Source organism: Mastigoproctus giganteus, chromosome 1, assembly GCF_048544385.1.
Source record: "Mastigoproctus giganteus isolate SK-2022 chromosome 1, ASM4854438v1, whole genome shotgun sequence".
Taxonomy (NCBI): domain Eukaryota; kingdom Metazoa; phylum Arthropoda; class Arachnida; order Uropygi; family Thelyphonidae; genus Mastigoproctus; species Mastigoproctus giganteus.
In genome coordinates this window covers 51,835,949-51,852,529 of record NC_143575.1, presented here as the reverse complement: position 1 = coordinate 51,852,529, position 16,581 = coordinate 51,835,949, and the positions used below count along the sequence as shown (strand labels likewise).

At 36.8% G+C, this 16,581-nt stretch overlaps 1 protein-coding gene across 1 annotated transcript in view; it reads left to right on the top strand.

The window, feature by feature from the left end:
• Nucleotides 1-273: 273 nt before the first annotated feature.
• The window catches only part of Trap1 (TNF receptor associated protein 1), a 258,682-nt gene continuing 242,374 nt past the window's right edge, over nt 274-16,581 (top strand). The window contains exon 1 of the mRNA XM_090372832.1: nt 274-395. Coding sequence (XP_090228958.1) covers nt 287-395 — 109 coding nt within the window. The 5' untranslated portion in view covers nt 274-286. The remainder of the gene's footprint in view (nt 396-16,581) is intronic.

The window sequence follows — 16,581 nt, the reverse complement described above, 5'->3', positions numbered from 1 at the left end:
GCCAAATATTGCGTAATCCTTAGTATCCCTGCGAATTCCCAGAATTTCGCGTACTATAGTTTGTGAAAGGCTGACCTCGACGATTGCGAGAAATTTGGATGCTGATCTTGTGAACTTTGTCATATCAATTTCGTGAAAAACAAAGATTTCAACCAAGACTGACATTATTTTGGTATGTAATTAAATCTGTTAGCTACCAAGAAACATTGTAATTTTGATTTGAAACTTTGTTTATTACAACATGCGGCGCGGCCTCTAGCGGTGAGTAGGAAACTCAAAATTAAACATGGCGGCTGCCTGTCGTGGTGGTGTGCTTTCGTTTAGAATACTTTCGTCCACTTCAAAACTTTCAAGGTTTGCATTGAGCATAAATAGGAGAAAAAATTACACAAAAGGTTAGTGATAAACAAATCGTTACCTGATTTTTTAAAAATCAAAATTTTTGGTTATATATCGACGTTACATTTTTAATGCATTTTTTTTTCTTTCTGAAGTCAGGCTCTCAGTCATGTTCGAGTATATTGCCGGTATAACATATACCTGGTACATATATGAAATGAATGGGATAACCTTATTGGAACAATTTATTTAAAATGAAAAATATACGTTATTATACTGTAGTAAAGCAAGTTTCATATTTAGCTGACAAAAATGCACCAAAATATTTATCAATGAATTGGCTGACGTAATCGTAATAAGGCAATCTATAGCATCGTATATCATTTATTTAAAGACATCCGAAAAGGAATAATCGCCGTTATAAACGCTCTCTGTTAGTAAATAAAAGTAACTTTACACCCCACATTATGTAACTAGGTAAATGAGATGCATTGACAGCATTCTTAGTTTTAATAATATTGTAAATAGATATGCTATTTTAGAAGTATATAGAAAAAAGAAATCACGAAATTTAACCCATATAAATGAAGTCAACAAAACATAAGCTAGCAAAAATATCAATCATGTGCCCACTACTTTGAATGAAGTAGTCATTTGTGAGGCATCTTTGAATTATTATTCATATCAGATTGCAGTTATGGGATTCTGTGATACTGAGGAGTACAGTAGAATGGGTTAGTCAGGCTTAGGAATCTTTTGCCAAGTATTTATTTTGGAAAGCTGACATAGTATTGGCAACGTAATACAAGGAAGCAGTGCACAGTGCTTATACAACACTAGTCGCAATAATAACCCAAACTTTCCTCAGATTTATTAACTACACCTCCACAATACTAGATGGAAATCCATTCCAACAAGTGATTGCCATTTGTCTGAATGCAAATTTCTGCACATTTGTTTTGCAACCGTTTTAATTGGTCCATCATTTTTACAATATAAATTATGCCCCTTTATGTGTTGCATCCATGAAAAAAAAGGCAAAGATATCATCAGCATCCAACCTGCTCAACCCCTTCAAAGTCTAATACACTTGAACCAGGTTATCACAAATTCCCAACCGACAGAACCCAAATCCCAAGAGAGAACTGGAGTTCTGTGGATTGGTTTAGGGCATGGAGTTAGTTGGGTATCTCTCCATGGAGAAATAGCCAATATGATTATTTGTGCATTAAGAATTTGCAGAAAAAGGAACTACTAGGTGGAAGCGATCACAGTGTATTGATGTGGGATTTACTGAAAGATATATAACTACCATCAGGGGTAAAGAGAAGGGTTTTTGCTTTCGTAAAAGTGACTATAATGTGACTATAGATGAACAATATACTGTTGAGTCAGATTGGTGTGACATAAGCACTGCGAAAGCAAAAATAAGAGAAGGAGTGTGTTATGGGTCTAATGACTCGAATCAGTACAATGAACAATTGTACAGAGAAATAGTGGGCTAGTAAATCAGAATGTCATATAATGGGAGATTTTAACTTCCCAGATATAGACTGGAACTTATGGATTGGTCACTCACACACTAGTAAGACTTCTGCAGATTTATTGTATGATTGTTTTCTGCAGCAGCAGCATGTTCGAGAGGCAACCAGAGAGGGTAATATTCGTGATCTGGTTATCAGCAGTGATGATTCATGTATTAAGAATTTGCAGATAAAGGAACCATTAGGTGGCAGTGATCACAGTGTACTGATGTGGGATCGGGTTAAAGGAAGGGGTTTTTGCTTCCTTAAAGGTGACTATAGTGGTCTCAGACAGTTTTTAAATTCTGTACAGTGGGAACAACTGATGATGTTACCCACAGCAAATTCTAAGTGGGAAGCATTCAAGGAATTAATAGTGGAAGCTACTAAACGTTTCATACCTATTAAGAAATATTGTTCAAGGTTTAGGCGTAAATGGTCGTCAAATGAACTAATGAGACTCGTGGCAGAGAAGAAAAATGCATGGGATGCATATAAATTATCAGGGGACACAGAAGCCTATGATATACATAAGCTAGTCTGTAATCAAGTCACAAAGGAGGTTAGGCAGGCGAAGGCAGATTATGAGAAATCTTTGGCAAAGGGTGCTAAGAAAAACAGCAAGGATTTCTTTACTAATATAAACTCTAAAAGGAAGGGGATGAATCTGATTGGTCCACTTGATCTCGATGGTTTGACTGTTGATGATCCTGCTCAGATATCAAACAAACTGAATGAGTATTTTGCATCTACATTCACACATGAGGAGTTATTAAGGTTTGAAAATGCCACAAGGATATCAAATTGTAACAGGATGCTTAATGATTTTGTAATAACTAAGAACAAAGTGGAGGAGAAATTGTTGAAGTTAAACATAAGAAAGGCACCTGAGGTGGATGGGATCTATCCAGTTATATTAAAGGAAGTAAGCAAACCTAAAGCCTAATTAGCCATAATTATGAGAGCCATAATTATGGCTAATTAGGCTTTAGCCATAATTATGAGAGCATCCTTGGACTCAGGGAAGGTCCACACGGACTGGATATGTGCAAATATGTCCCCAGTTCACAAAGGGGGATCGAAGGGTGACACGAGTAATTACAGACCAGTTAGTTTAACTTCTGTTCCGGGTAAAATAATGGAGTCACTGGTTAAAGATGCATTGCAGGATCATTTAGACAAGACTGCAGCAATAATTCAGACACAGCATGGGTTTGTTAAAGGAAAGTCTTATCTGAAAAAGTTGACTGGTTATTGTGATGTGGTTACAAAAGAACTGGATGCAAAAAATAATTTTGATTTCATATACTTGGATTTCAGGAAAGCTTTTGACACTGTTGTGCATGGAAGACTACTGTACAAATTGGAGCAGAATGGTATCAAGGGTAAGTTGCTACAATGGATAAAAGGATGTTGAATGGGAGAAGACAGAGGGTGGTAATCAATGGGTGCTGCTCTTCGTGGACTAATGTTATTAGTGAAGTCCCACAGGTTTCGGTGTTTGGTCCACTGTTGTTTTGTATATTTATCAATGATATTGATAAAGGTATATCAGGCTTAGTATCGAAGTTTGCAGATGATACAAAGGTTGGCAGGGTTGTTAATGGCAGTGTGTTACTGCAACAGGATCTAGAAAATTTGGGCAGATGGGCTGAGAAGTGGCAACTGAAGTTTAGCATTGACAAATGCAAAGTACTGCATATGGGTAGAAGTAACCCGAGAGAAACGTACCAACTGTGTGGTACTACACTTAAGGAGGTAGAAAATGAAAAAGACCTGGGAGTAATTGTGCAGTCAGGTATGAAGTTTTCTGAGCAATGCAGACAGGCTGCCAGGGGAGGTCATGGGATATTGTCAATGATATACAGGAATTTTGTTAGGGAAAAGGAGGTGATTGTCCCTCTGTATAAGGTAATGGTCAGGCCACGCCTTGAGTACTGCGTGCAGGTCTTGAGGCCTCATTTTAGGAAGGATGTAGATTTGCTTGAGCATGTACAGAGAAGGGCAACAGGATTGGTGAGGGGAATGAAGGGATCCTCTTACCAGGAGAGGCTTAAGTTCTGAATATTGCAGCAGCTGGAGACTAGGCACCTGCGAGGTGATCTGATTGAGGTGTATAAGGCCTTGAATGGGTTGAGCACACTGAATTCTGATGGGATTCTTCCACTTGTTCAGATTACGAACCTAAGGGGGCATAAATTGAAATTGAGGAAGGACAGATGTAGAATAAATGTGCGGAAATTTGCCTCTAGCCAGCTGGTGGTTAATAGCTGGAACAAAATTCCATCTGTCGTTGTGGAAGTTGATAAGTTAAATAAATTTAAGGAGGAACTGTACAAATATTTAGAGGGGATTGTTTTGTAATTTTTTTTTTCTTCGGCTGATGCTGCATTAGCTTTCTTGCATCACATGCCACTACTACTACTACAATGGTCTCAGACAGTTTTTAAATTCTATACAGTCGGACCAACTGATGATGTTACCAACAGCAAATTCTAAATGGGAAACATTCAAACAATTAATCTTGGAAGCTACTTGGCTTTTAATACTGATTAAGAAATGCTGTTCAAGGTTTAGACCTAATGTTTAGGATGACAGATGAACTAATGAGATTCGTGGCAGAGAAGAAAAATGCATGGGATGCATATAAATTATCATGTGACACAGAAGCCTATGGTAGATATAAGCTAATCTGTAATTAAGTCACAAGGGAGGTTAGGCAAGCGAAGACAGATTACGAGAAATCTTTGACAAAGGATGCAAATAAAAACAGGAAAGACTTCTTTAATTATATAAACTCTAGAAGGAAGGGGATGAATCAAGTTGGTCCGCTTGATATCGTTTGTTCGAGTGTTGTTTGTTGATCCTGCTCAGGTGACAAGCTTAAGAGTATTTTGGATCTACATTAACACATGAGGAATTCTGTAGGGAAGTGAAGGATAGAACCTTATTAAACTCTAACAGGGAGCTTAATGATTTTGTAATAACCGAGAGCAAAGTAGAGAAGAAATTAAACATATGAAAGGCACCTGGGGTGGATGGGATCTATTCAGTTATATTGAAAGAAGTAAGCAAACCCTTAGCCATAATTATGAGTGCATCCTTAGATTCAGGGGAGGTCCCCATGGACTGGAGATGTGCAGATGTATCCCAATTCATAAAGGAGGATCAAAGGGTGACACAAGTAATTACAGACCTGTTAGTTTAACTTCTGTTCTGAAGAAAATAATGGAGTCACTAGTTAAGGAAGCATTGCAGAATCATCTAGACAAGACTGCAGTAATAACTGAGACAGCGACAGCATGGGTTTGTTAAAGCAAATTCTTGTCTGAGAAATTTGATTGGATACTATTATGTGGTCACAAAGGAACTGAATGCAAAAAATAATTTTGATATCATATGCATAGCCGAGTAGTCAGGAATGGGAGTGCAGTAGCACATGCTCTATGAGTAGATCGGGCTTCAAACATCTGACTGTGAAATACAGTCGATCTACTAACCTACACTGGACCAGTGTGGCAGATTATGGTCCATTTCTCTCACCATGAATCATTGAGGTTTCCATCCTGCAGTGAATTGACAATAGCTGCACTTTACTTTGACTTGGATTTCAGGAAAGCTGTTGATACTGTTGCACATGGAAGACAACTGTACAAATTGGAACAATATGGCATTAAGAGCAAGTTGCTACAAGTGATAAAACGGTGGTTGAGTGGGAGAAGACACAGGGTGGTAATTAATAGACACTGCTCTTCATGGACTAATATTATTTGTGGAGTCCCAGGGTTTGGTATTGAGCCCATTGTTGTTTTGTATATTTATCAATGATATGGATGAGGATATATCAGGCTTAATGTTGAAATTTGTAGATTTATTTATTTGTTTTGTATGATGTGATCAATACACGAAGGAACCAGTTTTTTCTTGCTTCCTTCGTGTATTGTGGCCGGGATATCCAACCAACCGGTTGGTTCGGCACTATCGTGATATCCAGCCCAAGGTGGGAATCGAACCCGCGACCTTTGGATTGCCAGGCAGGCACTTTACATACCCGGCTAGCCCGGTCGGCAAGTTTGTAGATGATACAAAGGTTGGCAGTATGCTACTGCAACAGGATCTAGAAAAGTTGGGCAGATGGGCCAAAAAGTGGCAACTGAAGTTTAACATTGACAAATACAAAGTATTCTATATGGGTAGAAGTAACCCCAAAGAAACGTACCAACTGTGTGGTACTACACTCAGGGTGGTAGAGAATGAAAAAGACCTGGGGATAATTGTACAGTCAGATATGAAGTTTTCAGAGCAGTGCAAAGAGGGAGACTGCCTGAGCAAGTAATGGGGTCTTGTCAATGATATTCAGGAATTTTTCTAGTTGGGATAAGGAGGAGCTTATCCCTTTGTATAAGGCTGCGGTGAGCCACACCTCGAGTACTATATACAAGTTCGGAGGCCTCATTTTAGGAAGGATGTAGAGTTGCTAGAATGAGTACAGAGAAGGGCATCAAGATTGGTAAGGGGAACGAAGGGGATCCTCTTACCAAGAAAGTTCTGCAAATCGCAGCATCAGAAGACTAGGCACCTGCATGGTATTAGCATTAGTAGAGGCACATGATGCAAGAAAGCAAGCTTATACAGTATCAACCACAAAAAAAAAAAAAAAAAACCTTTCCACTTCACCGATCTGTCCATTCCAAATGTTTCTCTAGTTCTACCTTGAATTTATTTGAGCTATCAACATCCACAACAACAGATGGAAGTTTGTTCCAGCAATCAACTACCCGCTGGCTAAAGGCAAACTTCCACACATCTCTTCTACAACTGTCTTTTGTCAGTTTGAATCTATGCTCCCTCAAGGGAAAGAATCCCATCAGCACTGAGCCTGCTCAATCCATTCAAGGGCTTATACACCTCAATCAGATCACCTTGCAGGTGCCAAGTTTCCAGAATCTGCAATTTGCAGAACTTAAGCCTTTCTACATAAGAGCACCCCTGTGCAGGCATAATGATGATGGGATTCTTCCTCTTTTAGCATTAGTAGAGGCATACGATGCAAGAAAGCAAGCTTATTGCAGCATCAGCAAAAAAAAAAAAAAAAAAAAAATGCTCCCATTTCACCCCTTCATTCATTATTTAGGCTATCAACTTCCACAACAAAAATGGAAGTCTGTTCCACCAATAACTACCCACTGGCTAAAGGCAAACTTCCGCACACCTATCTTACAACTGTCTTTCCTCAGTTTGGATTTATGCCCTCTCTGGTGGTTATTCTGAGCAAGGTGAAGAATCCCATCAGCATTGAAAATGTGCTCAAACAATTCAAGGCTTTATACACCTCAAATAGATCACCTTAGCATTAGCATTAGTAGAGGCATTTGATGCAAGAAAGCAAGCTTATGCAGCATCAGCCAAAAAAAAACCACTTCCACTTCACCCCTCTGTTCGTTCAAAATACCTGTCCAGCTGAGCCTTAAACTTATTTAGGCTATCAACTTCCACGACAAGGGATGGAAGTCTCTTCCACCAACCAACCACCCGCTGGCTAAAGGCAAATTTCCGCACGTCTATTCTACATCTGTCTTTCCTCAATTTGAATTTATGCCCTCTCAGGTGATTATTTTGAGTAAGAGGAAGAATCCCATCAGCATTGAGCATGCTCAAACCATTCAAGGCTTTATACACCTCTATCATATCACCTCGCTGGTGCCTAGTCTCCAGACACTGTAATTTGCAAAGCTTAAGCCTTTCTTCGTAAGAGCACCCCTTTGTTCCATTCACTAATCTTGTTGCCCTTCTCTGTAATCGTTTCAGCAGCTCTACATGCCTGGAGGCTAGGCACCTTGCAGGTGCCTAGTCTCCAGGCACTGTAATCTGCAAAACTTTAGCCTTTCTTCATAAGAGCAGCCCTTCATTTTATTCACTAATCTTGTTGCTCTTCTCCGTACTTGTTCCAACAGCTCTACATCCTTCTTAAAATGAGGCCTCCAGACCTGTATACAGTACTCAAGGTATGGCCTGACCATTGCCTTATACAAGGGGATAATCACCTCCTTATCCCTGCTAGAAAAATTTCTGTATATCATTGACTAGACCCCATGTGCTACTCTTGCAGACCATCTGCAGTGCTCAGAAAAATTCATATCTGCCTGCACAATTACCCCCAGGTCCTTTTCATTCTTTACCAGTGTAGTCAGTGTAGTATCATTTTCATTCTCTACCAGAAGTCAGTGTAGTATCGCAGAATTGATATTTTACTCTGGGGTTACTGCTTCCCATATGTAGTACTTTACATTTGTCAATGTTAAACTTCATTTGCCACCTCTCGGCCCATCTGCTCAACTTTTCTAGATCCTGTTGCAGCAGCCTACTGTCATTAATGTCCTAAACAACCCTGCCAACCTCCATATCGTCTGCAAACTTGGACATTAAGCCTGATATACCATCATGAATATCATTTATAAATACAGAAAACAACAATGGACCCAACTCTGAACCCTGAGGGACTCCACTGATAACATTAGTCCACGAAGAGCATTGTCCATTGATTACCACTCTGTCTTCTCCCACTCAACCATCCCTTTATCCATAGCAGCAATTTACCTCCAATGCCACACTGCTGCAATTTGTGCAGCAGTCTTCCATGTGCAACAGTATCAAAAGCCTTTCTAAGATCCAAATATATGATATCAAAGTTATTCCCTGCATCCTTTGTGACCACATCATAGTATCCAATCATATTGGTCAGACAAGACTTCCCCTTAACAAAACCATGCTGTGTCCGCACTATAACTGAAGTCTTGTCTGAATGATCCTGCAGTGCTTCTTTAACCAGTGCCTCCATTAATTTCCCTGGAATAGAAGTTAAACTAACAGCTCTATAATTGCTTGTCGCCCTTTGATTCTCCTTTGTGAATTTTGGTCACATATGCACATCTCCAGTCCATGAGTACCTTCCCTGAGTCCAAGGAAGCTCTCATAATTATAGCTAAGGGTTTGCTTAATTCCTTTGCTGCCTCCTTTAATATAACTGGATAGATCCCATCCACCCTGGGTGCCTTTTTTATGTTTATCTTCAACATTTTCTCCTCCAATTTCCTCTCAGTTATTACAAAATCATCTATCTTACTGGCAGAGTTTAATTCACCTCTGACATTCCCCTCCCTGAATAACTCCTCATCTGCGAATATAGATGCAAAATACTCATTTAGTTTGTTAGCCACCTGAGCAGGATCATCAACAGTTGAACCATCAATATCCAGTGGACCAATCTGATTCATCTCCTTCCTTCTAGAGTTTACATTGGTAAAGAACTCTTCGCTGTTTTTCTTTGCATCCTTTGCCAAATATTTCTCATAATCTGCCTTTGCCTGCGTAATCTTCTTTGTGACTTGGTTACAGACCAGCTTATATCTATCATAGGCTTCCATGTCACCCATTAATTTATATGTATCCCATGCATTTTTCTTCTCTGCCACATATCTCATTAGCTCATCTGACATCCATTTAGGCCTAAACCTTGAACAATATTTCATAGTTGGTATGTAAAGCCTAGTTGCTTCCAAGGTTAATTCTTTGAATGCCTTCCATTTTGAATTTGCTGTTGGTAACGTCCTCAGTTGGTCCCACCGTATAGAATTTAAATACTGTGTCAGACCACCATAGTCACCTTTACGAAAGCAAAAACCCTTCCCCTTACACCTGATGGTAGTTACCTCTTTGAGTAAATCCTCCTTCAGCACACTGTGATCACTGCCACGTAGTGGTTCCTTTATCTGCAGATTCTTAATGCATGAAGAATCACTACTGATAATCAGATCAAGAGTATTACTCCCTCTAGTTGCCTCCTGAACATGCTGATGTAAAAAACAATCATCCAATAAATCCACAAAAGCCAAACTCTTGCTGAGATTCGAACCTGGGGGGGGGGGGTATAAATTCAAATTGAAGAAAGACAGTTATAGAAAAATGTGTGAAAGTCTGTTACAGAACAGATTCTTTAAAGCAGTGTTTCTCAACCTTTTTTTAATTATCGCCCCCTAAAGGACTTTTTAGACAATTTTTTTCCCTAATTGCCCCCATGAAATTTTAAACATGAAAATGCTTTATGCTTACTCTTTTTATTCAATGGGATCGCCGAGCATCTTAGCTAAAAGTTCAATGTTTGGTATGATGTTAGTAATAATTATGACGTTAGTTTAATTCTAATGTCACCTCTTGAACATATATCAGTTCTATTTCTTTCCTTTGTTAATATTTTATTTACTGAACTAAAACCACTTTCACCCATATAAGACATTGGAAAACAAAGAACTACTTTGGTCATTTCAGACCACATTGTTGGATAAAGAAGTGTAGTAGTTTTTTATCCCCACAACTCAGCCATTCCACCCTTTTTAATTTATATTTTCATTCTTTGTTACGTTTTAATTCAATGAGTTCTTGAATTTATTCACTAGCAAACTTAAAATCACATCCAATTGGATCTAACATCCACGGCTTCACTTCAAAAGAAAATAAATCTGAAAATCTATTTTCATTTCATCTTTTAAAGAACCCAAATGATCTGAATAAATTCTTAAGATCATTCTCGGTGAGAGATTCGTTGATTTCAGCTAACTCTTGCATACGATGAAATTGTTTTCTCATTAAATTGCTTTCAAATATTTCCAGTTTTTCAGCAAAGGCTTTTAACACGCTTTTGCAGTCTATCACCGTAATTAATTTCCCTTGAAGTTGAAATGGTACTTCATTAAGTTTTCGAAAAATCCAAGCCATATAGTATATGTTGTTTTCGTATTTGCTAATCTCCTTTGCTAAATCTGTGTGTCCTTTGCTTTCTAAAAAACTAATTATCGTATCAAAAAGATTTTCAAATCTTGTTACAGTTTCCTTTAGAAAACCATCTGACTTCTGTACGTAAAAGAAACCTTACATACTGTTCTTCATTATCAAATAAATTTTCTGAAAAAGCGATCATATTTGCTATGTGACTTTATTTTATTGATGGTTTTAATAACTATACTGAGAGATTGGTAAAGAACTGTAATATATTTTCTGCAACCAGATGATGTCAGTGCACAGAATGCACGAACTTCACTTTGGGACATACTTCCTTTAGGTGGGCTATAAAACTTTTATGTCTTCCAACCATGGAGGTAATACCATCAGTGGAATAGGATACCAAATTTTCCAGTGGTACTTGTTTTCCATCAAACCATGTTTTTATAGCAGCAAAAATAGATGCTCCAGTACAATCTGTTTCTATAGATTTTCCAAACAATGTCTCTTCTTGCAATTTACAATCATCATCGAAATAACGAACACATGCTATTCAAAAGGCCTTATTGTCAGTAACTATGGATTCATCAATCTAAATAGAAAATTTTCTTGTTTTTAGTTTGTCATTTAGCTGCTCTTCAATGTTAACAGACATTCATTGATTCGTTTTCGAATTGAATCATTGCTCAATGGTAAATATCAGTTGCTAATATCATATAACAGTCTCAGCAACTTTATGAACACTACCAGTTTTTGCAATGATTTCTGCAATTTTATAAGACAATTATTCCATCATCATTTGTTTGTATGTTCTTAAATACAGAAGGAACAGTGTTATGCTGCTCAAAATTCTGTTTTAAATTTTTAAAATATTCGATATGTTTGCCAACTTTATCAGGATGTTTCCTTTTTAAGTGATCTAAAATTCTTGATGGTTTCATAGTCTCATTTGAAAAAGAACTATTACACATAAGATGCATAGGCTGTCTTGAGTCGAATGGGCTTTCAGTAAAACCATAAGCTAGATATTCATCCAGATGCTGTTGACACTTTTTCTTTTCAGCACTTCACATGGTTGATGATGGGTTGAATAACTACCAAGAATTAAATAATAAAATAATAAAATATGAACTATTTTTATTTAACTCTCATAGCCCTGTCACTCACAAAAGCACTGTAGATCAAAAATAAACCACCTCCACATGGAAACAATAAATCAATACTAATTGTCGCTTAGAAAGTAGAAACAATAGACTAAAACATTTCCTCATCCCATCCATGGCTCATATATTGACCAATGAAACAAAAGAATAAATAAACCATGCCCACCACGCCGCTGTCAAGGTTGCAGCTGTGGGAAAGGCACAAACGCCAAGGATTTCGGAGACATTACCTCCGAAAGCACTTAGGTATTTAATGCCTATGAAAAGCAAAGGTAGTTGAATTAAATCACACCCGCTATCTTCCTTTTATCAAAATTTCTCACTCACTCCTAATATAATATACCTAGTGTTAAAAATCATTGTATCGGGGGAAAAGAAAACTTAATGAGAGATATTAATATTGAGGAATAAGATGTCATTGGGTAGGGTTGAACTTGAGGACCACAAACCATTGCAATACTTAGGATTTTTTTGTCCCCAAAAACCAATTTTTGCCCACTCGGTTGTGATATCACCCCTGTTGAGAATCCCTGCTTTAAAGATACCAAATTTAAGATTGTGGCCAAACCAATACATAGATTACATGCTATGCTGAACAGTCGCTCAGCCCTTTCCTTTTTTGTGACATGCTATGCTGAACAATCGCTCAGCCCTTTCCTTTTTTGCGACATGCTATGCTGAACAATTGCTCAGCCCTTTCCTTTTTTGCAACACAAATAAATGACTTGGTATACAACATTTCTTGCAGTGATTGTGACTCGTCTTACAAAGGATCTACTCGATTTCCTCTCAATATTCAAGTACATCAGCACCCATCCTCACTATGTGTTCTTGTTCAGCAGCGTCAGAATTAGCCTTTCATGCCGTTAATGAAAACCATATACTTAGGGTCCAACGTAATTATACGAGGCTATTAATTGCAGAAACCATTGAAATTAAATTACATGAGAATTCTAGTAATGTTCGCCCTCTATAGGAAGGCTGATCTCCAATTTATGGTCATTTGTGCAAAGACAAATAATTGTGGCCTTTTGCACATATGCCGATGACAGTTAATCTCTCTATTTAATATTCAGTCTCACATACCCTGTAATTTCCATTCCTGTGATCACAACATACAGTCGAAAAGCACTGTCAGCTTCAGGAAGGCAAATCAATTTTCAAAATTTACGTTCAACTTTTTTAGTTAAATTTTTAAATTGTATTTTGAATTGTTTTCATTTGATTTTTTACTGTAATCATTTTCCGTTAATCTTTTATTAATTTTAACTTCTGGAGAGTATCATACAGAAGTGTTACACATATCATATTCCGGTAAATTTCACTTATTCTTCTACAAATATTGATATCAACGTAGAACGTATTGAGCATCATAACTCTTTTATGTACTATCAAATTATCCGTATATAATGATACTTATTACTTACACTCATTGCACTCTGATAAAATCATTTATTATTCAGCAGTATGTTACATCTTTACTGGAACAAGTGATTAAGGCCCTGGTACAGTTGCTGTATTGTTATCACTGAAAATAAATGATTTTATTGTGATGTAAAGAATGTAAGCAATTAGTATCAATCTTAACCCAGTTTAACTAATGCAGAAAGTGTCCTTTTCATATTACCAATTACTCTATAATTTAAGTGTACATCTTTTAGTTAGAGTTGCTTGCAAAAAAAAAAAAAAAAGAAGATATTACCATTAAATTTATTAAATCCTTTTATAAATTTAATGGTTCTTGAGGTTTTACAACCCACAAAATTGGAATCTCTCCCCCCCCCACTCAAGATGTGGCTTAACCATAGTTTTGTACAATGGAATAATTATCTCTATTGGTCCTTTGCAATGTAATTTTGTTGCTGTAATGCATGTTATTCTTTTTGTCTTGGACTTCTTCCATCCACTAACTCAGGGCCAGATATGATTATAACACCTGCATTATAAGATAATAAAACTGAATAAATGACTGTATACTGTTTTAGTAGCCAATCTGTACTGTTGAGTAAACTCATGTTTATGCTCTGGTATGATCACTATAATGATTTATGCACCAACATTGAGCCACAATAATGATATTGAGCAAATGTATACTGAAATTGAGAGACTTCTAGATGAACAGAAAACTCACTACACCATTATTATGGGGGACTTAAATGCTAACATTGGAAAGAGACAAAACAGCACAGAAAGGGAAACCATAGGAAATTTTGGAATTGATGAAAGACTTGTGGAATTTGCAGAATCTCAAGGAATGTCAGTAATGAACACTTTTTTCAAGAAAAGGGTAACAGAAAGTGGACATGGAAGAGCCCAAATGGATTAACAACTAATGAAATAGATTTCATCCTCACTAACAGAAGATATATTGTGAATGATGTTACCATCCTGAACAAGGTAAACGGAAGTCATCACAGAATAATAAGATGCACACTTGATATAGATGTAAGAAAAGAAAGGAAAAAACTGACTTGAGTAAAAAATACGAAAGTCTTTGAGATAACAGAAGAAGAGAAAAAGCAGTGTGCTGAAACTTAAGAACAAGTTCGAACTTCTGCAGACCTTTCAGGATCAAGATATTGATGAGGAATACAACTTTCTGAAAGTGATAAAGCTTGAGATTTCTTGAAAATCAAGAAATGTTACCTTAAGTGATACAACATATAAAGCTTCACATGCTTTTTCCTCTATTAATTGTGAAGGGCAGCCCAATAGTGAAAAAATTGAGGTATGTCATTACCTAAACTTAGAGGGAAACATGGTTGATAACTATGCAAAATAGATGTGGACATTTCATGTTTCAGGAGATGTACGAATGAATAGAAACTCGTAGATGTAATGGAACTGAAATGTGTAGTGATGAAAAAAAAAGGAACTGATTGTGGTTGAGCAAGGAATTTTGTTGGACGATGCTCATCAAGGATTAGAGCTTATATGTCATTTTTTTCAAGTGCAGCTACCTGCAAAATTGTGCTTTGTGAAGTAAATCTTACATTTTTTATCATGTGCCTTCATAATTCTCTTTTAAACTCCACCACTGAAACATTGCATTTTGACAGATTATTTTAGTCTGAAACCAATTCCCCTGTCTATTACAATACTTGTAATAGACAGTGGAATTGGTAACACTTATAAGCCTTTAGGCCTATCAAGTTTATATCAAGTATCAGTTTGTATCAAGTATATATATCAAGTTTAGGCCTTAATATATATATATATATATATATGTATACATACATATAGTTTCTACATATATAAATACATATACATTGTACGGTGTAGTACATATACATGTACTACACCGTACAATTGTGCAATCTTCATTTTCTTGTTTAATATTGTAGTATATATTTTAGATTAGAGGTACTACATTGTATTAAAAAATTACATTGCATGTTCAAGTTTTTCTTCACTCTTTTGCTGATTTTATGAACTATCGATATAACAACCTTATGATATAATGATTTTTCTCCTTCCTTTGGGGTTTCCTGTAAAGACCTTTAACTCTATTACTATATATTACATATGATTTTAAATTAACAGTTTAGCAAATAAAATATTTACTGAATAAAGCAGACAGTGACACTGTGTGATGCTTGTGAAACTGTATATATAATGTTTCAATTAAAAGGCACTGGGCCCTATCTTGCTTATTATTAGGTTTAGGCTATTTGCTGCCAGATCCTTTTTGTATGTATGGGTTGAAATTTTTGAATTTGGTATTAAAATTCCGTTACATATTGCCCTTACATTTTACAAATTCTAAATTTAAAATTTGCATAATTGGACTGCTAATGGGAGGAGAAAAGCAGCTGCTGCTTGTTTAATTAATAAATCTGTTGCATTTCAATAACATGACCCTTCATGAGAAATAGCCAGGGATTTTTCTCAGTGAGAAAGTTTTTCTTGTCTTCTGTTTAGTCTAAAAACATAATTGCTGGCCATCTTAAATAAATACAGACCAATTTTATTTGAAGAAAAGAAAAAAGTGGCAAGCATTAGTAAATATGACACACGACTACCATCCTTCATAACAGTATAGTGGCTTTTCCACTTGTCACTCATTTGAAAGTCTGCATTCAATTCCTGTCTATCACTGGAGGAATTTCTAAGGTCCTCTTCAATCAAGACTGTACCTAGCCAATCTCAGGTTGATAAAGTTATTCTGAGAGAATAGTCTCTCAGATGATAGAATTATTCTGGGAAAATAACCCACAGGGAAAACCTTTCTTCACCTTCTCGGATTTTCCCTGTGAGTTTTTCTGTGCACAACCTGCAGATTGGCCATAACTCACACTTATATACACATAACACACAATGGTGCAATATAAGTTTCTAGTGAATGCACTTACTGAAGAGCATATGACTGGTTCCCATCCCTCTCTCTCTTTTCAAATAAAAGAAATTTACATTCATTTCAGAAGTACACTAATTACTTTGACTAGACCAAGGATGGGGTGCGCCTCCGTAGCCAGGTGGGAAGGAGCAGCAGTGCATAGCACACGCTTCTTGATTGGACCGAGGTTTGAGCCCGTCACCACCAAATACGGAGGATGCGGAAAGGTCAGGGAATGACCACCGCATATCCCGGAGCAATATGGCCTTAGTTGCTAATGCTCCTAAAAACCAAATAACAACAACAACCACCAAGGATGGGGAATGACTTTTCTGTTGAGTAGCAAAGTATTTGATTAGGTAAAATTTAAATTTAAAAATAGTAAAATCTAAATGGTAATGCTTAGTCCAATTTTAATATCAAATTAAAAAATTTCAGTCCACAT